General features: G+C 39.3%; 1 protein-coding gene across 2 annotated transcripts; it reads left to right on the top strand.

Annotated features, from left to right (window-relative positions):
* Nucleotides 1-132: 132 nt before the first annotated feature.
* snapc4 (small nuclear RNA activating complex, polypeptide 4) lies at nucleotides 133-21,982 on the top strand. Of its 2 annotated transcripts, XM_041788106.1 has the most exons (22): nucleotides 133-421; nucleotides 1,209-1,321; nucleotides 1,405-1,448; nucleotides 2,182-2,278; nucleotides 2,486-2,514; nucleotides 2,598-2,720; nucleotides 2,924-3,064; nucleotides 3,149-3,233; nucleotides 3,704-3,785; nucleotides 4,774-4,875; nucleotides 5,050-5,122; nucleotides 7,474-7,638; nucleotides 8,680-8,830; nucleotides 8,987-9,093; nucleotides 9,245-9,339; nucleotides 9,527-9,621; nucleotides 11,564-11,658; nucleotides 11,869-13,446; nucleotides 15,808-16,581; nucleotides 18,230-19,082; nucleotides 20,755-21,053; nucleotides 21,358-21,982. In XM_041788106.1, exons 2-22 carry the CDS (start codon nucleotides 1,210-1,212, stop codon nucleotides 21,484-21,486), a joined length of 5,229 nt encoding a protein of 1,742 aa, XP_041644040.1. In that variant the 5' UTR covers nucleotides 133-421; nucleotide 1,209; the 3' UTR covers nucleotides 21,487-21,982. The 2 variants fall into 2 exon arrangements, with proteins under 2 accessions (XP_041644040.1, XP_041644041.1); XM_041788107.1 differs by lacking the exon at nucleotides 7,474-7,638.
* The last annotated feature ends 1,570 nt before the right edge of the window (nucleotides 21,983-23,552 follow it).

The raw sequence follows: 23,552 nt of genomic DNA on the forward strand, positions 1-23,552 counted from the left end.
TTTAATGCATTCAGATTCAAACCTGAAAATATCAGCAAATATTTTAACCCTGCACAGAGCATTTAGAAATCGGAACCTGAGAAAGGGATGACCGGAAATAGTGCGAGGGGAAGCAAAAGAGGAGCGGACCGTTTGAGCCGCGGTTTGTTTTTCTCTGTTCGTAGAGGAGCTGAAAAAACGTCTATGAGTTTCTTCGAACAACTTGCAGGCCAATTGAGATGTATTTGGAAATTTGATCTTAAATTTGAAACGGAACTGGATCTTAACTGAAAACATCGCAGGAGGAGTCGTCTGGCCGCATAGCCTGCTGGGTAATATGTACGACAGCGCTACGTTGATTGGCGCATGGGGGCTGAAAGTCTACAAAAAATACAATAAAGTAAAGCATCGTGTTTACTGAGGAAACCAGCGGCTTATAAAGGTTTGAGATATTCAGATTGGTACTTACTAATTTTGTTTTCATTAATTTTAAAGTCAGAGCTACACAAGACTGCTAAAAGTAGTTATACTGCTGCAATACCATCTACACCAGCTCTAACTACTGAAATTAATCTAGTATACGACAAACATACGTCAATCATCCTCAATTTACAACGCGGCACTTATATGTTTTGCACCACTGATGGATTGAACACTTTTTTGTTATGTAAAGATGGTGTTGAAGGATCATTTAACCACGATGACATTACACTATCTCATATCGTCTCCCTCAGCTTCTGCCACATGCTTATTTTTACTTATCATGCCCAACAAGCTGTAAAGCAATTGAGTTAAAACATCAAGGATGGGTGTCAGGTGTTTTTTTTAACATTGAATGTATCGTAATTTAGCCTCTTTCTAAACAGCACTTGTATCTACTCTCTTGTATATGGCTGTCTAGTCCAGTGGTTTTCTTTTTTTTTGTTTTAACCAAAGTATTTGTACTTTTACTTTAGTACAGTTCCTATAGTTTTTCCTCCATTGACTACACAGTAGCACATATAGAGGGAACATTCCACATCACATACCAAATCAGCTGATGACTGCTGGAATTATTTCTGTCATGTATCTGGTGTATTGTGGTTGTTTTTTGATGCAAGACACATTTGCACCATGAGTGAAGTTGCCTACTGAGTTAGAGCTTCCACCTGTAACTTAAGAAGAATCTAACAGATGTGTAGTGACTGTTCACTGTGCAGATCTCCTCACCTATGTCTTTCCGTGTGCAGCATGTCCGCATCTCTGTCTGCAGAGAGAGACAGAATACAGCGACAGGTGGAGGAGCTTGAACAGAGTCTCTCTGCAACACAAGCTCAGCTGGAGCTGCTGAGTAGTGAGACAGGTATCTGTCTGTCTGACTCTCTGTCTGTCTGTCTACTTTGCACCCGTTTGTGTCTCCAACTGAGGTCCTGTCTCTCTCAACAGATGATGAATCAGATGGCAGTGACACAGATTTGGCAGGGGCACAGGTAATAAACACATCTACAGATACCTCAGCAATGTGTTTGAATGAAATCCAGTTTAACAGTGAGGCTGTGGTTAAAACAGAAAAATGTAACTAACTGAAAATAAAACCTATTTCTTGATGTCTCTTTATTTTTCTGTTTCTTTATTAACTCATACATTACTTTGTAACTTTTGATTAATCTGTTCAGTCCCTGCAAAAATACTGTTTATTAGGTATTTATCAGTCGCTGAACCTAAACTATTTATTTATCTGCTGCACAATAACTGATTACCATGTCTGTGTATAAACTATATCTTTACTTATGCAATGCAACACAACTGTTTCTTTATTTACATAGCTCATGATATATTTTATATAAAGATGTGATTTGATGATGCTGCTTAACAAGATTACTGATATCCAAATTTTCTTATGATCTTTTATATAATGACTCTAAAGTGCATTAACTCTATATAAATTTATAACCTGTTTTGCATTCTAACATACCAAATTTGAGAGAAAGCCTTGAGAGAGACTAGTAAGTTCTAGAAGTTTAACTGGATGTAAATTTAATGAGTGCAGGAAAAAATGCTGGAAATTTCAAATTGAATGGTAGGAAATCTCTAAGGTGAAAACAGCATTATTGTAACTGCTGAGCAAAGCAGTGTAACATGTTGAATGGCCATGAAATGTATTATGCAAAAAAAGCCTAATTTTATTCTCTTGGTAACCTTTAACCCTTGGTGTGTTTTCAGTCTGCAGCAGGTCTGCTGGCTCAAAGAGACAAGATCCAGGAGGAAATCCAGAAGCTGGAAAAAACGCTGGGACCACACAGTCCCATTTGTGTGTCAGGTATTGTCTGTTTAAATGTCAAGTCAAGTAAAATCTTTTTATATAGCACATATACAACAGTATGGGCTGACCAAAGTGCTTTACAAACAAAGGCAAAAAAGAAATGCAAATTAGCAAACATACATGTAAGAAGTAGAACTACAATAAACAAAGACAATAACGTTGAATGCACCTGCTATGTTCTTATCTGATTTTGTTTCATTTCAGATAACGACAGCAGCAGCAGCAGTGATGAGGTCAGTACTCCACAAACCTCATTAACCTCAGTGACAGACAAGTGAATGTTGATCTGACTGTGTTTGGTTCTCTTTGTGTTCAGAGTGAGCTCAGTCTGCCCCCGTCAGTGGACTCATGTCTTCAGATGAACCTTGTTTACCAGCAGGTGGTTCAGGAGACTCTGGACCAGCTGGAGGTACTACTGAAACAAAACCAAAGACAGCAGGTCAGTACAGACTATAGACATCCCCACATCATAACTGTTTTGAATACTAATGGGGATTGGCTCGCTTTTGGAGCCAGCCTCAAGTGGCCAAACAAGAACTCACATCTTTGGAACCTCTGCATTGGCTTCTTGTCTCTGCTCTGTTGGCTGCTTTGGTACACACAGTTTCAGCCATTACAAAGGATTATTTTCTTTCTCTATAGAATGAAGTGATGTCTCAGCTGTCTGGATCAATCAAAGAGGGTCCCAGGGAACGAGGCCCGCCATCCTCTTATGAGAAGTCGTCTAACATGTTCCTGGGCCACTTTCTCAAACCCTATTTCAAGGACAAACTAACAGGGCTGGTAAGATGCACAGTAGGACTCACCGATAGACAGACAGACAGACTGTCAACAGTTAACTAAAGAAATGCTCTTTATGTGCTCCAGGGTCCTCCAGCCAATCAGGAGGCAAAGGAGAAGGCCCTCAGGGTGACAAACTGTCCAGACAGAAAGAAATTCAGAGTGATGCGATGTAAGAAAATTCAAGAATCAAATCAATAGCTAAACTTTGCTTAGCAAATCAGTGTTTTACTTGTTGATTATAGGACTCAGTAATTATTAATTATCCATATACAGCAATTAGTAATGAGCAGAGTTGTGACTGGTTTGACTCTCATTGTTGAACAACAATGATGGATATGACTTTAACATTTCTATTTTATAACGGAAACCCCTTAATACAGAAAAAACTAAAGACAACACACACTTGATCAGACACAAAAATCTATACGCATGACTCTCTCATATACAGAAAAACAAATGAGAAGGTCAGCATTAAATATATTTTTGTCATTTTTAATGTGAAAATCAAATAGCTAGTTCTTCTTTCATAAATGCAGTGTCATGCTGGCTAAAGATAGATTGTTTTTATTACCAAATAGCATTTATGAGACGATTAGATATTTAAAATAACTTTCCTGTTTTTTCCCTCTGTCTAACAAGGGGAGAGTTGGCAGAAAACTTTGCTGATCCACTCTATTGCCGAAGACACTCTGAAGAGACTTGTCCAGCCCAAACTTTCCAAGTAAGATCCACATGATATTATTATGACTAGTAGTGGTTTTTTTTGCTGTAGCAACAGCAGAAGTTGACAGTGTTGGAGGTAGTCTTGACTGTTGGTTTATTTTCACAGACAGTATGATTTTGTAGACAAAATAATAGGGCAAAAGCTAATGAGTCGTCATTTGGTATTGCATTTACAATTTTTAGAGCATAGTAGCTGAAGTTTAATGTATATGTTATTGTCTAGGGGTTGAGTGATATTGGTTTTTCAGGGCCAATACAGATTGTTAGTAGTTCATGAGACCGTTAACCGATATTTGGAACTGATAGGCATTTATCATGTTGTACAAAATGTACTTAATGTGGCAAAAGTAAAAATGCGTGATCAAAAAATTAAGGAAAACAAACAATTGAGCCCTGGCTCTGCAGCATGAGAATCAGCACAAAGCAACACAGTAGCAGCAAGAAAAAGGGAAGCGATGCCATATGCTCACTTTGTCAGTGGCACCCCAGCCTAAGTGCTGATTGGATAGAACTCATGTGACCTCTAGCCAGTCAGATTGTGTTGCATACAGGACATTTGTTGAAACTGTGGAAATTGGAAAAAAGGCCAGAGGGGAAGACAAACTTTGCAGTGGAACCAAAGTTACACTGTTTTTGAAAAAACTGATTTATGCATAATCGATAAGATAAAATGCTAATACTGATAATCAGCCAAATATCAGCATCATGCACCACTACTATTGTCATCACTCTATGTAAGTAATGGGGCAGACTCTTTCTTAGCTTTCTTAAATTCACTATCCTGGGAATCAATCAAACTGGTTGTCTAAATTTTCATGATGGTTTATTTCACTTTGAATTTAGTGGCTGTATAATAAGACTTCAAAAAAATCCCATCACACATGCATTTTTATTTTTTATGCAAAACTACATGAGAATTTAAAATTCAGACTTGGGTCTGTCGTTTATTATAGCCTGCCTCTCTGTGTCTTTCTCTTTTTCTATAGAATTGACTACTTGAGTAAGAAGCTGTCATCAGCAAAGGAGGAGGACAGACAGCAGCTCCAACAGCAAATAGACAGTTTGGAGAAGGAAATCGACATGCTCAAGTAAGTTTTTTGTTTGCAGGGACTAAATTGAGCTCTAAAGCTTTATGGATGGTGTTCAATCCTGCAAATAATGGTTCAAAGTGTCAAACGTGTTTCAGGCTACAATTAAGGTCTTGGGGACGTAAGTCATTGTGTATAGTTGAACTGTGTAATAATTTTTCTCTTATTGGCCAGGATGAAGAAGGAGGAGGAACTTACTGGAGAACGATATGATGAACACGACTGGCAAAAAATTGCAAATATTGATGTAAGTGCAAATATCAACTACACTGTAAGACCAAACAGTAGAAGGTTGTTACAAAAATGAGTTGTTTTCAACTTAAAATTTAGAATAGTTATTTCAACTCTATTTTCAAAAGTGTTTTTGTCATTGTACTCAATTTATTAAACCAACATCCCTTTATTCGCATAGTTTTCCCAGAATGCCTTTAGGCATTAGACACTTTTGCACCATGATTGAAGTTACTGACTCACTTGGAGAAGTGCTGACTGTGGGGAAGATCCTTTTTTTTATTGGTGTTGAAGTGTACATACATAAATTAAAAAGAAAACAAAAACAAATAGACAACCGAAAATCAATCAAATCAACAAAACAAATAAACAAACCAACCAACCAACAAACAAACGGGAAAAAAAATGAATAAATAAAATCAAGAACGAACTTATTATGACATTGGTGTTGGATGATTTGTGGTGGGGTAAGGTGTCCTGGCTTTTACATTACATATTTTCTAGGTTAAGTGGAAAGGGGATGGCTATAAAGAAATTGTAGTTGTCCTACTATGAGAAAAAAAGGAGGGTGGGCTTAATAGACTGCTAATTAAATCACGAATAATAATAAAAAACAAACACAATAACAATGATAATAGACAAAAAGTAATAGCAAATAGTAAAGGAGGGGACTAAAGGGGAGTAAGGGGTGGTGTAAGGCCAAGAACCAACAAGTGGCCACCCTTTCTGAATTGAAAGGATGCTTTTTTTAGCTTTTAGTGAACAGTACTCAATCACTTGAAGTATGTTATTGTAATTGCACTTAAATTATTCTCTAATAATTTCCTAATCTGCAGAGGTTCCCAGAATGCCCCATGAACTGCCCCATGAGTGAAGTTACTGACTCAGTTAGGGAAGTCACACCTGTGTACCTTTGGTTGGTTTACTTTAAGGGGCATGCATGTTAAAGATTAGTGTGTGGTAGATATAAAGGAAAAATGCAGCCAATGAAGAAAATGAAACCCCCCTTAATATGTTGTTTTTAGTTGGATATAAACACAATTTTCAAGTGTTAGAGAGTTTCCACAGTGTAATTTGATTGAAAAAAAGTTAAATTGACCCAACATGAATGTACCAAGTAAAAAAACTGAGTTGCTACTAAAAATCTTTTTTTCAGTTACTTAAAATGTGTATGTAATCGGTTACATCTAATGTTTTGAGTTCTATGAACTCATCAGGGATTTTAGTGTAAATTATACATTTTAACTTGAGTCTACTTAAAAATCTATTTCCACAACTTTAAAACTTCGATGTAATCAGTTTCAACAAAGTCAAGTTCATCCACACCAAACTCTCTCGTCTATGTCTTTGTGGACCTTGCTTTGTGCACTGGTGCACAGTCATGTAGGAACAGGAAGCGGCCATCCCCAAACTGTTCCCACAAAGTTAGGAGCATGGAATTGTCCAAAATCTCTTGGTATGCTGAAGCATTCAGAGTTCCTTTCACTGGAACTAAGGGGCCAAGCCCAGCTCCTTAAAAACAACCCCACACCATGTTCCCCCCCTCACCAAACTTTACACTTGGCACAATGCAGTCCGACAAGTACCGTTCTCCTGGCAACCGCCAAATCCAGACTTGTCCATCAGATTGCCAGATGGAGAAGAGTGATTCGTCACTCCAGAGAACCCGTCTCCACTGCTCTAGTCCAGTGATGGTGTACTTTACACCACTGCATCTGACGCTTTGCATTGCATTTGGTGATGTATGGTTTGGATGCAGCTGCTCGGCCATGGAAACCCATTCCATGAAGCTCTGTACACACTGTTCTTGAGCTAATCCCAAGGCCACATGTAGTTTTGAGGTCTGTAGAGATTGACTCTGCATAGAGTTGGCGACCTCTGTGCAAAATGCACCTCAGCATCCACTGACCCCGCTCCGTCATTTTACATGGCTTACCACTTTGTGGCTGAGTTGCTGTCGTTCCCAATTGCTTCCACTTTGTTATAATACCACTGACAGTTGAGTGTGGAATATTTAGGAGTGAGGAAATTTCACGACTGGACTTGTTGCACAGGTGGCATCCTATCACAGTACCACGCTAGAATTCACTGAGCTCATGAGAGCAACCCATTCTTTCACAAATGTTTGTAGAAATAGTCTGCATACCTAGGTGCTTGATTTTATACACCTGTGGCCATGGAAGTGATTGGAACACCTGATTTCAATTATATGGATGGGTGAGTGAAACCTTTTGGCAATATAGTGTATTTTGGGTGTGTTTAACATGTTCAGTTTTACAGTGCACCTGAAAATCAATGCTAAAAGAAAACCAGACAGTCCTAAAGAACATCTTCTCTTCCTTCCTTCTCCTTGTTCCTCCTTTTCAGTTTGAAGGAACAAAGGATGCAGAGGACATTCAAAGATTCTGGCAAAACTTCCTCCACCCAAGCATCAATAAGACCTGCTGGAGTCAGGAGGAGGTGCAGCAGCTGAGGGAGATCAGCGGGAAACACCGAGAGAGAGAATGGGAGAGCATTGCCTCAGAGCTAGGGGTAAGGAGAAGGAGAGAAGGTTCTCCTTCTGTTGTCTATCTTTACCTCTCAGTCTCAGACAGATAGAATGGCTTTCATAAACCTGATTTATACTGCTGTGCCAAATCTACACCATCAGGTACACTGTAGGTCCATGTAGCCCCACACAAAAGCCTATGCATGTAGGCAGTGTGCATCTCCTTAAAAACTACATTTTAAACGATGTGGATCATAAGCGCTGTGATTGGTCTGCTTGGATGCATCAGGTCACTGCCAGTCTGAGCAATGTCTACAAGCATATTGTGTACTCTAGTGTGGGATAAAGGGCTGCAGATGATGAACAAATTCATCAAAATTAATAAAAATAATCAGATAATGATTTTCTCATCTGTGTCTCTTAATGGCTCATCAAGTGCAAAAGAAATCCCGTCTTCTGCCATCTCAATCTCGGTCTTTGTTTGTATTCATACCTGAAGTTATCTGAGGACACCTTACGAATAGGGCGTAGTTAGGCCGTTCTCTCTGCTGTGGCCTATTATAATAAAGACCAGCCATAAGCACAGCACTAGCAGTATTTAGCCCCATTACAGTGGGCACAAAAACCTTCCCTATTAAAGGGCAGGAATGCCAGGCAGACCAAAGTGTGGTTCCCCCTGCAGAAGCTAACTCACCAGTCATAAATCTCCTCACCTTTTGTCTTTACATTAATTGCAGTATGATCAGCAGCTGCTCAATATTTATCAGCTCTAACACTAATGAAATGTGCTCCGTTTCAGTCCTATGTAGCCATGGCAGTCCTTTACTGACCTTTTTACTCTTCTGACCTGTTTGTTTCCCTCTCTGAACTGTATTTCTCTCAACTTGTCTGCCTCTCAGACTGGGAGTACAACCTTCTAGTCTCTTTGGAAGTCCCAGTGTTTAGTCCTTGACCTGTCTTTTTCTTTGTGTCACTCTTTCAGAGGTCTTTCTCTATATTTGTGTCTACCTCTGAGAGGGATGACACTCTCATGACTCAATGTTTTGTCTCTGACCTGTCTCTCTCTTAACCTGTCTATTTCCCAGACTGGGCGGACAGCCTTCATGTGTCTTCAGACATTCCAGCGATTCATCTCAGGATCATTGAAACATCGCAGTTGGACTCCAGCTGAAGACGCTCTGCTCAAAGAGCTGGTGGAAAAAATGAGGATCGGAAACTTCATCCCATACACTCAGAGTAATGACATTTGGCTGCAACATCAAACTGATGTTATTTTGATATATTAAAGATTATGGTCCACTTGGGAATTTCACATTGAAAATCTGATGCTATTTTTGACCAACATAACACTGGACTCCTGTCCATCTCACCACCTGTTTTTCTGTCCTTCAGTGAGTTACTTCATGGAAGGTCGTGAACCTTCTCAGCTGATCTACAGGTGGAACCATGTTTTGGACCCCAGCATAAAGAAAGGCCCATGGACCAAGAAGGAAGATGAGGTAGGCTTATGTTGTGGCTGGCGTGGACAAGACCATGATAATAATACACAGCATGTCATGCAGAAAGAGATACTGCCACTTTTGACGACTGCACCATGTGACTGCAAGAGAAAGCTATGCTTTTAATAACCCTGCCTTTTCTGTCTTTCAGCTGCTTCTGCGAGCTGTGGCCCATTATGGAGAAAAGGACTGGTGGAGGATCAGGTTGGAAGTTCCAGGGCGCACTGACAGTTCTTGTAGAGACAGGTGAGAGCTGATTGGAAGTTCGTTTGGAGCTATTGGTTGTGTCTAAAACAGATGAATAAGGCTCAATAAAACTGAATTTTTCTTTAAACTGTTCCCTTTTTTTTTTTAAATCATCACCCCGAGGCTCACTTGTGTGATACTTGGAGAAAAAGATTTTCTGTATGTGTGTCTGCATGTGCGCACACAGGTATCTTGATTGTCTGAGGGCAGACTTAAAGAGAACACCTTTCGACAAACAGGAGAAAGAGTTGCTGCTACAACTGGTGGAAAAACATGGTGTGGGTGAGTCATATAAACAGATAACAAGCTGTCAGAGGATACTAGAGATGAGGAGGTGGCATTGTGCATTATATAAAGTCATTTCAAATGTATCACTGCACCAGGGACTGCAATCACTCCTTTTCTTTGGTTTGTACTCCCAGCCTTATTAAGCACATTGTGAGTACATACTTGCTATATGTTTATTATTACAATTATTTATATCAATTTGAAGTAGAAAAAAGAAATTATTATCAATCTCCTGAGACCAGAGGTTTGTTTGGAATGCATTTTTAGTTTCTCCCAATTATTTGGATAAGTAGGCCTGATAAGCTTAGAAACCCTGTCTTGTTTTTTAAGATTAATTGTAATTATTATTTTTTTCAGCCAAAAACAGTGTCATCAAATCTCTTGAAGGTCATGTTTCTGCAGAAAATACAGCACTAGCTCAGTTTTGTGAGCATCTGTTGTGGCTGAGTGTTGGCCAGTTGTTCAGTTATGGGGTCTTCAGTCAGTCAGAAATGGTGTCCGGCACTGAGAGGACGGGGAAGTCATTTTGATGATGGACCACAAGGACTTTTAAAGATATAGCATGAACAAAATTCTTGCATGAACACTCAAGATTCTGAATTTCTTGGAATATTTCCTTCCCAAAATCTACACATTTTCAAAGAAATTAGCTAAAAATTCTGCAAAAATTCTTTAAAATATGTTTGAAGTATCCAATAAAAGTACCCCCAAATTTCTTCAACTATTCCTCAAATGTTTCAGTGAAACTCATCATGAAGCCTAAATATTTGAATAGCAATTTCCCCCAAATTCCATTTCAACTCCTAAAGATTTTCAAAGAAATTCGAAAAAATTAAAAATTATCTCAAAAATGTCTTACTGAACTCATCAAAATTTTTAGACGTGCCCCAGAATTTGATTGAAAGTGGAGAAAAATCCTGCAAACATACAGACTTCCTGATTTTTTTTAAATTAAGATTCTTGAAAATCAAGGCAAATTCACCCAAAAAATTCAAATCAAATTACCAAAAATACAAATATATTTTCTAGATTTCCATGAAAATACCTGAAATGTCCAAAAAATGTTTCCACAAAAACCTCCAATGAAACTATCAAACATTGTACAAAAATCCCCAAAATTTCAAGGAAAATACTTGAAAAATTCAAAGTTCCTTAAAATTTCAAGCAAAATTCCTGAAATTTCATCACAAATTCACTCGTCAATTCCAGCAAATTACTTAGATGTCAATGGACATTCAAGACAATTATCTAAAAAATTCTAGTGGAAGAAATCATTACTATGTTGTGGGAAAGCCTGAATATCCTCATATGTACAGTACATGCAGGATATTTGGAGGTTAATAAACATAATGCATATTAGCTATACCTCACAGTCTCCAGTGTTTGTAATGGTTCACAGAATACTTTTGTTTGCAAAATGTCATTTAGTACCAATTAATCTGAGGGTAGCCCACTAAGAATGGATATTGATTACACATTAAAGAAAAATTCAGATATTCTGCATTCTGTATTCTGATCTCAAATGAATTGTATGACATGGACTCATCTTTGTCTGTCGGTATGTCTAAGCTTGTCCAAAGTAAGATTGCGAAGATAAGATTTACTCTTCTTCATTAAGAGCACAAATTTTAACTGGGGCATCTTTAAAACTCATCTTATTGCACAAAGATAAGGCCAGAAGATATAAAAGAAAATTCTAATATGGTCTCCAAGCATTGTACGGACTGTTTAATGCTGGTTTTAGAGAAGCTATAAGGTAAAAGAAGCATGGCTTAGTCACACGGGCAACCCTTGAGTCACATGCCACTTCTGCTCAGATCATGTTTTGATATTTGGACCACCACAAATTTGTCCTTTAGAAGAGACAAGGAGATCTCTAAACTTAATGTTCCTCCTGCTGTATGTCATTTTTACGACGTGTGTGTTTTTGTGTCAGGACACTGGGCAAAGATTGCTGCTGAGATTCCTCATCGTAGTGATGCTCAGTGTTTGAGAGAGTGGAAGAAACTGACCAGGAAACTCCTTGGCCAGGTACACTTTATGTATCTATTCTCTGTGGGGGTGGGGTTATCTGTTTTTGGTGTAGATGCATAAATTAGAATGTCATCAGCATGAAGAGAGATCTGGTGATAGTTCTTATTGATGTTGTGTCTTCTAATTGGAGGTTTTGATTGATTGTCTACTGCCCAACACCAAACTTATACTGATCACGTGACTGAAAAAAATTCTTTCTTTTAACAGACACAACACAAACCGAGAAAAAAAGCAGACAGACCAAGGCAGAAAGTAAAAAGGAGTATTAGGAAACGGCTAAATAGACTGAAGGAGAGCACAGATGAAGAAAATGAGACTGAAGATGAGGAGACAGAGGTGGTGTACATGGATAGTGATGAAGAGGAGAAAAAGGTAAGGAAGAAAGAAGAAATAGAAGAGGAAAGAACTGAGAAGACAGAAGAGGAGTACACCATCCCACCCTTGCAAATGTGGATTCCAGTAGAAAAAGCTCAAAGTTCAACATCCCTAAGCTTTCGACTTGTGGAGCTGCCTACTTCTGGCATCAATGAAAATGAGAGAGTCCGGTCAACCATCCTTGGCCGACATGGGCGCTCAGTAATTATCGGACCACGCCCCAAGGACATACTGTGGGAGAACCGCCACAGTAGCCGTGCCATGATGATGGTGTCAGCTGACCAGCTCCGTACCTACCTGTCCCAACAGGCAAGCAAACACAAACTGCTGGTTTCAGCTCCTCCTGGGAAGCCTGGGGCCAGCAAACAGAGCCACCATAGCAGAGAGACCGATACAGTTCTAGGATACAGGAACCAGGTCGCAGTGATTGCCTGGGTCGGTAACCTGCTGATTCCTGCAAAAAAAAGAGTGACAGCAGCTGATGTTCTAAGGGAGCAGGGAGAGAAGCGGCAGATCTCCTCGACTTCTGTCTTCCTTCTTTTCCTCCAGACGATGAATGTGGACGCTGTGGGCTGTAAAGAGGTGATAGAGCAGAGGAAGAGAAGGGTGATAGTGTCAACACCAACTCGATCCCCCGACCCTCTGCCTGTCAAGCCGAAGAAATCAAGGACGGTTGCTGAAGTCCTTCAGCAGAGGGAAAAGAAAAAGCAGCTGCAGGAGATGGATCATCAGCAGTACCTGATTCTGGAGCAGCTTCAGGCACTGCAGCTACAAAGACAGCAGCAACTTCTGTTTAAACATCTGCAGCAACTACAGCATGCTCCTCTCCCAAATCAACCCAGCATTGTTCTTCAAATGCAGCCTAACAGGCATCCTCCCATGTCATTTCTTCAGGCTGTTTTCGCTCCTCCTTCTGTCACACAACCCCATAAGGCCTCAGTCCAGTGTTTGCCCCCCACTTCCCCAAACACACGTCCTTGGGCTCCGTACAGATCTCCCTCTGATCTTCAGAGAATGACTGTTCCTCCTCTCACTGTGGTAACAACACCCCCTTACGCTGCAACTCCCTCCTTTGCCTCTTTCCAGCAACAAACAGGAGCCTTGCCCCCTTGCCCTAGCGCAATTGTTACTCAAGGTTTCAACTCCAGATGCCCTGTTCCTGGCCCCTGCCAGCCTTTTCCGACTCCATCAGAATCCACCCTGACCCGACCCAAAAGGATGGGGCAACAAAAAGCAGAAGTTCAAGAGGCAGTTATGAGCAATCCAAGTAGAGTGGATATTAAAGGGAAAGATGATGTTATAATTGGAGAGTGTGGAGGTGGAAACGATGCAAGTGGGATTGAGGATGGGAAGAGGATTCGAAAGCCAAGCAAGAAAGCCAAAGCTCTGCAGGAAGCATCTGAGGCTAAGGTAACTTTATTTAAAAGAATTCTTATTACAAGTTGATTAGCTTTGAAGGGCTGAAAGCACAAAGCCCTGCTCTCTCTAAAGCCCCTTTCATCTTTTGGCCTTGATTGTAAAATTTGCTACTGTCTCACTAAGTTCTAATATAAATCCTACTTAGGAATTTATCACAGTGGCAACACAGAAACTAAACAAAAATGAGTGGTTGCTAATTTTGCAGATATTTTCACCTGTTGGCAGTATTCAGACTCAGAAGCAGAATCAGGCTTGTTGGCAAAGTATGCTTAATGCAAACAAGAAAATTGAGTCTAGTTAGTCTACCTTTGCTCTTAAATTACATGAACTTAACACTAAAAAAGCTGAAAAAGTACAATTTAAATATATGCAAGCTCTAATTAGACATTTTCACAACGATATGCACAAGTCTGTGTGCATTGATGGTATGGTTACAGGGATTGCAAAGGGTGCAAGGATGCTGAATAGACCATCATGGGGTAGATAAAATACGTTACATTAATTAGTGCATATGAGGTGGCATTTTACCACAGTGAATTTCTTACAGTGTTTAAGTTAGAATAAAGTAAGTTAAGAGACATTGCAAGATATGTTCACATAAAAACCCTTTACTCTGTGACTGTTAAGTGTTCACCATAGTGAATGCTACAACATATCAATTACCTCCACCAAGGAGGTTATGTGTTCGGGTGGGTTTGTTCGTGTGTTCATTTGTTAGTAACATAACTCAAAAATTTGTGGACAGATTTTGATGAAATTTTCAGGAAATGTCAAAAATGGCATAAGGAAGAATTGTTTAGATTTTTGGAGTGATCCGGATCACTGTCTGGATCCAGGAATTTTTTAAAGGATTCTGTACTATTGGGAGATGGGGCTAATGGCAGAGGTCTGCGCTGTTACCACTTTACACCAGGAGATGGCGGAAAATGAGTAACTTCAATCCCAGCAGCATTTTTGGGTGTGTTTCTATTCAAAGTTTTGGAGTCTATAGAGTTTGAAAGACGCATGCCCGGTCGAGGAGATGAATCGGAGTTTAACAGAGAGAAAGACAGCGAATTGTAGCAAGAATACTCACAAAGCTGGGAGGAATAGAGGAATATTCACCCTCTTCCATGACTTCCAGTCGTCTAGTGAGACCATGGGGGAGACTGTCAGTGCATCTGTTGGCCCCGGCAGGCAATGCTTCCACCATGACAGTCCACCCATAGCAAAGCCAATACTCTGCTTCACTGTGTGTCCACCCCACTGGGGAGGGAGTAATCGGCGAATGCCATGGTGAGGGGCACATGGGGACGGATCCAGGAATTTTTTAACGGATTCTTCACTATTGGGAGATAGAGCTAATGGCAGAGGTCTGTGCTCTCTGAGTGCTTTTCCAGTTAACATAAAGACGAAGAAACTGCAGGCAACAGGAAGGATCTTTGAAACAAAAGCATTCTGGTTACTATTTGTAGTTTTAAGATTTAATTGTTTACTGTATGAGTAGACTTAGGTTTAATGTGGGTAACAGTCAATCAGAGCAAAGTAGAGAGAGACCATGTTGGCTTGAAAAACATCTTATCCAATGATTGTGCTTTTTAAAATTATTTCTTTAAACAGAAATCTTCATGAACAGGTGCATCTCAAAAAATTCAAATTGCATGTAAAAGTTCATTTTTCCCCGTTATTTACTTCAAAAAGTCAAACTTCCATTAATTCTAGATTCATCTCACACAAAGTGAAACATTTCAAAACTTTTTTGTTTTAATCTTGATGATTACGGCTTACAGCACATGAAAATCTAAAATCCACTATCTCAAAATAGTAGAATATTGTGGAAAAGTCCAATTTTCAAAGGTTTCCTGAGCTTTCATTCTCTCACTCTGGTTGAGTACACACAACTTCACTTATAGGGAAGACTGCTGACTTGAAATTTGTCCAGAGGACAATCACTGACACCCTCCACCAGGAGGGTAAGCCACAGAAGGTCACTGCTGAAAGGGCAGGCTGTTTTCAGAGTATCAAAGCATTTTTATGAAAATTTGACAGATTTTTTTATTTTTATGATCTTAAAGTCATAATCATCAAGATTTAAACAAAAATTAATCTAGAATATATGAAAGTTTGACTTTTGTATCAAATCACAGGAAAAATGAACATTTTTATGATATTCTATTTTTTCAAGGTGCACCTGTAAGTAGTTGTAGCTTACATAGTGAAATACTTGTTCCACATTTGCGACCAAGAGATGTCCATTTTAGGTCTGTGGCCTCCTCTCAGTTGTTTCTTTGTCACTTAGCTGCCCTCTGCATGTAAAACCTGACTCAATCCTATTGTTATCGTCTGACTTGTCATTGATTTTCACACCTTTAGGCAAAGACAACAAAGAAACCTGCTTCTTCTCCAAGAAAGCGAGCTCATACCAAACGGAAAAGCAGTCCTCCTCAGGAAGTCTGTACTGTGCCGGTTGAGCTTTTACCTCAGACTCCTACCTCTTCACTAACCACACCAATCACAGGTGAAACATCTTCACTTTCTGAGGTCATCTGCTCACCTGTCAAAAAAACTGAAGCGGCTCACCCTCTCACAGAGGAGGTCCCTCCTGTCTCTGAGAATCTGACCCAGGATTCCCATCAAGCTAGTCCCAACAGGAGCATAACCTCCACTGACAAGGCTGTATTAGCCTCGCCTTCTTCAATACAGCCCAGTCAGCATACTGCCTCTCTCATTAGTTCTGTCATGGATGACCATTCCTACATCTCATTATTTCCTGTACCGACACCAAAAAGATGTCGCTCTAGGAAGAGTAAAAAAAGCCCCTTCACTAGAAAGTCAAAACCCAGGGTCACCAACCCTAAAAAACCTCTCATGATCCCACCCAAAAAGAGAAAATGGGCATGCACAGAGGAGCAAGAGAGCATGGAGAGCAGTCAGGATGACCAAGAGGTGGGTAGCTCCAGTGATGCTGTAGGAGAAAAGAGTGATGCAGTGACTGTGACAGGAGAGGCTTTGAATGGTACAGATGAGCCTGAGAAGGGGAAAGATGATAACCAGAGCAGGTCACATCCAGACGTTGTTAAGGAGGGAAAAAGGACTCGCAAGCCCAGTCAGAAGGCCAGAGCTCTTCAGGAATCCAAAGAAGTCAAGGTAAGATCTGCATCTGTTTTTCAACCGTGATAATGTTTTATAGGCATAGGCCTGAGTAGTGGATGTCTGCAGGGGTACTTGGATGTCCTGTAGATCAGAAATGCATTGAAAAAATGCACCTCAAGGTACATACGTAGAAATTTTGCACTGTACATTCACATTAATTAAAAATGACTACTCTTTTTCAACCGTTCTCATAACAAGAGAAATCCTTAATTATGATCATTGTAAAACTTTGCATCTTATTATGGCGTGTGCCTTGACTGAGCTGCAGTGACTCTATGTTTTTTTGTGGTGGGAATGCTAGATGCTCAGTCTAAGACTGCTACATAAGGAAATCTGAATTGCTACTGCAAGCTGCCATTCTGCTGCTGTTTTATACTCATGTTTTGTGCTGCTTACTTCTGATGAACTATAATTATTCTCTACCTTTGACTGTGTGTTCTGTTGTCAAAGCTTCTCCCGTAACCTAGAACTACACCTGCTACACCTGAACCCCTAATGCTTTGGCCCCACTAGACAAGTAGAGACATGCTGCTAGGTTTCCATCACCTCCACAGCCTTCTTATTTTGAACTGAGGAGTGTTTTTTTTAACAAAAGCTGCACTCTGTGAGGTGAATTTTCCAGACAGTAAATTACCATTTTAGTTTTGCAGAGAAATTTTGCATAATTAGGGAGAAAAGCTGTTAAAAGTGTCCTTCCAGATCATTTCTACAAGCAGCCCTAGTAGCTTGCAGTGCATCTTTTGTTATTTTTTTTTTATTGTGAGACTCCTGGCAATACAATTTCCAGCTAAGTATTACATTAGCTTAAATAATACAAAGTTTTCAAAGCCAGAGAAATCTTTGATTTTTACAGTTGCAACAGGATATGTCATATCATGGTGGCCACCATAGCATACTTTTATGAAACAGTATTTTTTACACTAAAACACGATTAAGTGACATCCAGGAGCAAACACAACTGAAAGTAGTAGTAGTCAGAGATGGGGGCTAATAATAGGTTGTTTTTGATCATTTGGTCCTGAATGTCCGTTGCGGGTCAGGAAGTGGGGGACAGCCATTGGAAATGAATGGGAACAGAGTAAAGTTAGTACTTAACAGCTCTAAATTGACCTGTACACTGCAATAATCATCCCAAATGTCTACAGACAAAGAGCACAATCTCCACACTTTACAAAATTTATTTTTTTCCATATTTTAACTGATTACCTGGCCTAGAGGTAATCAATATCACAAATTACTCAGTCCTACAAACCTCTTATCGTCTAGCGTTGTCTATCCAGATGTGGGGAGACAAGAGTCTAGAAGAGTCTAGGCACCCACCTGATGATGTAATATATCTACTGTGCATTTAATACAATTTAGATGATATTGATACATCACACCAGTCATAATTCTACAGATTGTACTGTAAATGGTCAATTCATAGATGAAACAAAAAGCTTTTCCTTCAACGGTCTCCAACACAATGCAACTTGAAGTACATAATTAAAGATGAAATACAAGCAAATGAAGGAAACATTAATGAACAAATAATACACAATTTTAGATCTACAGCACAACCACATACTGCAATAAAATAATAACACCAACACTGTCTTTCTCCTTTTCATAAGTCTCTCTGCTCTTGTGATTTTGTTTCCAGGCTGAAGACAAGAAAAAGAAGGCTTTATCTTCTTGTAAGAGGCGTCCTCGTACATCAAAATTTAAGGAGAAAGCAGTTGCACCAAAGCAGCCGCTGACTCTGGTCCAGGGGTTGTGTTTAAATCCTGGTCAGCCAATGCTTGTCATGACTCCTAGAGGTTTGGTCCAGCTGGCAGGAGCCTCTCCACAATGTATGAACCTGCCAGCCCCACCAAGTACCCTACTCTCAGTTCTACCCAGAAATACCTTACAGTCACAGCCATCCACAGCCCCACTCTGCTCAGCTTCACCTCATCCCGCTGGTGTGTCCATTCCTGTTAACGTCCCTGGTCTGAATCAGCCATGTCTTCCTCCTGCCCTGCCCACCTGTCCCTCCAATCCCCCACCTCCAGCTCTTATGGGGCAACCCACCCCAAACCCTGGTGTCCCCCCTCTGCCTTCCAGCCCCTCCCACTTAAACCCAAATCACATCATCTCATCTGAAGGCTTGCTTGGACAAGACAAAGCAGCATCACCTTCTCCCAGAAAGGAGCCCATGCAGTTTGACCCAACTCTGATGTTCCTTGAATCCAGGGGGGAGGTTCAGGATTGGCTAAATGGCCAGGGAGGGGTGGTAGTACCTGGAGAAGGAGTGACTCTTCCCTACCTGCCCCCCTTTGTTAGCAGTCTGAGCACACTCACTGCACTACTGCGCTCCAAGAAGTCTCTAAGCAAACTGGCCATGCAGTTGCTAAACAGAGAGTCCAGATCCCAACCTAAACCCAGCCAGACCACAGCCAAACCTGACAGCTGCACCAAAGGGACAACCAGTGAGCCTCAGGACCTGCCAGACTCCACCTCTGACCTTAGACCAGGTAACACAGCTGACTGATCCATCTTCTTTCCATAGAAGTCAAATAATAGACAGCAGTCAGACTAATTACACTAAATTAGTCATTAGTTTTACAACATCAGCATAACATGCCTTTATTGAACTTAAAAACTCTTTATATTTCAGCATTCTGAATTCTTTGAAAAATGATCTAAAATGGAAAGTATAAGTACATGAAAATAATATTAATAATAAAATAGCTGAAAGTGTGTTTTCAAAGTAGAAGTGGTGCCCTCTTGTGGCCAAAATCTAACAAAAACTGTAACAATTGCCACACATGACTAATCCTTTGGAGAAAATATGGACAGCATTTGTTACACCAAAACAGAAGTGCTTTTATCAGGGGGTGTTTCATGTCATGATGACATTGCACTGCTGTAAATGTTGTCTAAAGCTAGCTAGATTCTGCAATATTTCCTGTTTTTCAGTTAATGTGCCTGAACATTTGCAATATACGGGTGGGTTGTGTAAATGGCCGGACAATTAGATAAAGTATTAAAATTATTTAATCAATACCTTGTTTTCATGATTTTGGGAAGCCAGCATTACTCGAAATTGAAACTACATTAATTACCCAAGGGGATCTTTGGTTTTACACACTGAAAGGTAACTTTACCCCTGGTGTTCTCCAAACTTGCATCACTTTTTGGCAAGGCCTCAAACATCATATGAGAAGTTGATGATTTATTTGTGTTGTGTATTTGTAGTTTATTGGTAAATGTAATAGCTGTGTAAGGTTCTGTGAGGAATTTTTTTAGTTGTGTGGTACCTGTAGGATTCAAGGACGCTTTAGTGTCAACTACATGTGATACCTGAGAGAGGAGAAAATAAGATACTCAGGTCCTGGTTCAGAAAGCAATACCAAAAAGGCAGCAATAGAATAAATAAAAAGTATATACCAGTTTGATTTTAAGTGGCAAAATTGTAAACTGTGCAAAATACCTTGTGTTATAATTAAGATAATACTTTATTTATTCAGAGAGGGGAAATTTGGGCATTGCAGCATCTCAAGACGAAATAGAAATTGGTCAAAATGCAATAAAACTGAAATTAGAATACTTGTAAGAATACACAAGTATACACAGCTGAAATTCTGTTGCAAAAGCTTAAAATAGGAAGAAGGGTGAAAAGTAACATTATTCATCAAATGAATGTAACCGAGTTGTTTTTTTGTTTTTTTGTTTTTTTTTGGTACTTTTGGTAATTTTGAACCTAGTATTTTACTTCTACCTAGAGTAACTATACTTTTCCTTAAATACAATACTCTTGTAATTTTTCCACCTCTGCTGACTACACAGTAGCACATAGCAAGAGCATCATTCCACAGCACAATCCAAAACAGCTGATGACATGCATCTACACTGCAGCAGCATTTACAAACATTAGAAATAATGATATAGGAATAGTAAATGGAGTTTTTGATGGTCTTATTTGCTTTTGTAGCCCATAAAGAGGCATCCGTTTTAATTTTGGTATGTTTCATAACTATTTAAAAACCTCTTCACAGGAGCTTTAAGGTTTAGTCCATTTTCCATGCTTTTTAAACAAAACTTGAACCAGGGGAAAACAGAGTGTAGAGATATGTGATGATTGATGGTGATCAAATCCTTTACAGCACCTGTGTGATCTCATTGATGTTTGTTTTGTTCTGAAAGCTTCTCCCACTGTAAGGTCTGAACCCCAAGAGGACCAGGAGGAAGATGAGGAGATTATTGCAGCATTACGTCAGCTTGTGGCCAAGCGTTTCTCAGAAAACCCTGCCTATCAGCTGCTGAAGGCTCGCTTCTTGTCCTGCTTCACTCTCCCAGCCCTCCTGGCCACCATGCAGCCAGATGCAGAAAAGATGGGGGCTGTCTCAACCACTGAGGAGGAGGATGGGGGAGAGTTGGAGAAGGATGAAGAGGAGGAGAAGCTGAAGATAATCAAAGAGAGAGCAGGAAAGAGGAAAATTCAGGTGAGTTCAGTCCTGCAGATGAGCTGATTTCAAGCTATTACAGTTTTATTCTTATCGTAGAGATGAAGTCAAAGACAAACCTGCAATAACACAACTGATCAGAAACAGGATTCTGTTAGAGTCATGGCTATATGTAGATTTGTTCTCTATGAGGTAGTATATTAGCATAGATGTGACCATAAGCTCTTATTTATATCTTGAACTACAGCACAGATCTTGGATGGAAAAGAGTCAGAAATATTAAAATGGACAGAAAATAACTCCATGGAACTTAGTCATTTTCTTATTTTCTCTTTGTCTCCAGAAGTCTTCACTGCTGTGTGACGGGTCACAACCTTCAGCCAATCGCTTTTCAAGGATGGACATTCATACAAACACACAAGACCAGATCTTACCTTTGCAGTCTAATGAAGACCACACATATGTACGCTGAAGTTTCTCATGTGAAAAAAATGTTCTTGTTAAACAAACGGGTTCTTAAAAAAAAAAAAAGTTAACCAAAAAGCAGTCCATTTACCTTGGAAAGCTGTCTTCATTGGCAAGCAACAAAAATTGTCTCCCAAATGTTAAGAGGGCATGTTTTATTTCTGCAAGCCAGGGTTGAGATTTTATTGATGATGTTCATAGAGGTTGTTCTGTTTTTGAGTCTGAGTTATATTGTTTGAAAAACATTCAATTAGCAGCTGAATGTTAAAAGAAACCGAAAAGTTAGTTTCAATGGGTTGCAAAGAAATTAAACTAGATATTCTAAAAGTTGATTGAAGTTGATTAATGATATACACTGAAATAGTTCAGAGCTATTTGGTGCACTCAGGTACCTGAGTTTCAGGTTTATAAAAAAGTCTTTGCACTAAGTTGTATTTTGTTGTTTAACTGTAACTAAATTTTAAGTAACATTTAAATGATTTTTTTGTAATAAAGAGAGTATGTGTTAATTGGAAAGGTGTGAAGTTGTTCATATATTTGCAAGGATCAGTTCGTTTTTAAAGTCTGTGTAAAGTGATAAATGTTTATTTTAGGTTTGTTTTATGATAGGCCACTGGGTTATTTTTTTCATTTAACCAAGAAAAACCTCATTGAGATCAGTAATGCCATTTACAACAGTGTCCCGGCCAAGACAGGTTATGAACCACAAGGCCAAATTTCACTCATGAAAAAATCTCTAAGTTTATAAAGTTAAGCTTCAAAATCATGAAAAATTAGGCAGTATAACTGCTCTACGATGGTGTCCACAAGGGGCTTTGTTAAAAGATGAAAAAGGGTTATGATATTGGTTAACATTTTGCAACTTCTAGCGTTAGAAAAAATATGGTCCCAGCCACAGTGCCACAATGCCTCAAATGTTAGCCACAAAACCAAAAGGTCAAGCTACTGCATCTCCTTTAGATGTAATCTTTGGACAAAACTCATGACCCTGTGGTTCTTTCTTTGATATTCTTAACCTTAAATTTGTGGTTTTGTGATAACTGTTTTGCTTTGCTTTCATTTCAGCTTCATTAAATTTCCAGGAACAAATTCAAATTTGAATCAGTGCTGCTCAGACTTAAACTTCTTGTTTTAGCCTGATCATGTTTCCTGTTCACTCATGTGTCATTCCTCCTCTGACTTCTCTAATCCTTCACTTCTTCCTCTTTCTGTCACTTCAGTGCGAACGCTCTCAGATGACGGGAAAACTGACAAAAATATTCAAACTTCTTTCCAACAACAGTTAGCAGCCTTCTTAAAGCCCAGCTGAGTGTATGAATGTGTTCATGACTTTAAGGTTAGGCCTTATAAAGGGCAATCCTCAGTAATACATCTTGCCTTATTAATCATACATAGATTTTCCCTTTGGTTAGTAATCTCATTGTAAATGGTTCAAATAGTCCAATACATCCATACCAAACTAATTTTTATTATTCATATAATAATTAATCCAGTTTTCAGAGTGATGTTGTTTCTGTAGATGGAGAAAAGAAGATTAAATTTTCCAGATTTCTCTGTTTTATCCAACAAATTGAAGCAGGGTTAGATGTCCTAACTTTGTGGATGCAAATCAAAAACGTCTAACAGGCTGGCAAATGGAAGTATTAGATTAGAATTAGATGTAGATTGGTTAAAATAAACCATGCTATGCCAGTCACAGAGGGTGGGGTCAGAAACAGGAAGCAGAGGATTTATTTGTTCCTCAGAAAAGATAGAAGCAGAGAAAACGTCAGAGAGTAAAGGAAAGACAGAGATTAAGAGAGAGGGGCTGTCTTATTGAAACAGACTGCAGAAAAGACAGGTGTGTATAAAGTAGTTTCTGCTTTCATTTATTCAGTGTCTCGGATTATCTAAAGTCTATGTAAGTGTAGAAATAATGTGAGAATTCAGAGTGTGTTTTACTACTTAAGTCATATTCTCACGTTTGTATAAAAGTGTGTGTTTCAATCGGAGAACAGTGTTTTAAGGGAGCAGTATCAAAGTGTGGTTTATAATGAGTTATCTGTTTGTTGTAAATGTAAAAAAAAAGTGAAC

Source organism: Cheilinus undulatus, linkage group 5 (assembly GCF_018320785.1).
Source record: "Cheilinus undulatus linkage group 5, ASM1832078v1, whole genome shotgun sequence".
In the NCBI taxonomy this organism is placed as follows: domain Eukaryota; kingdom Metazoa; phylum Chordata; class Actinopteri; order Labriformes; family Labridae; genus Cheilinus; species Cheilinus undulatus.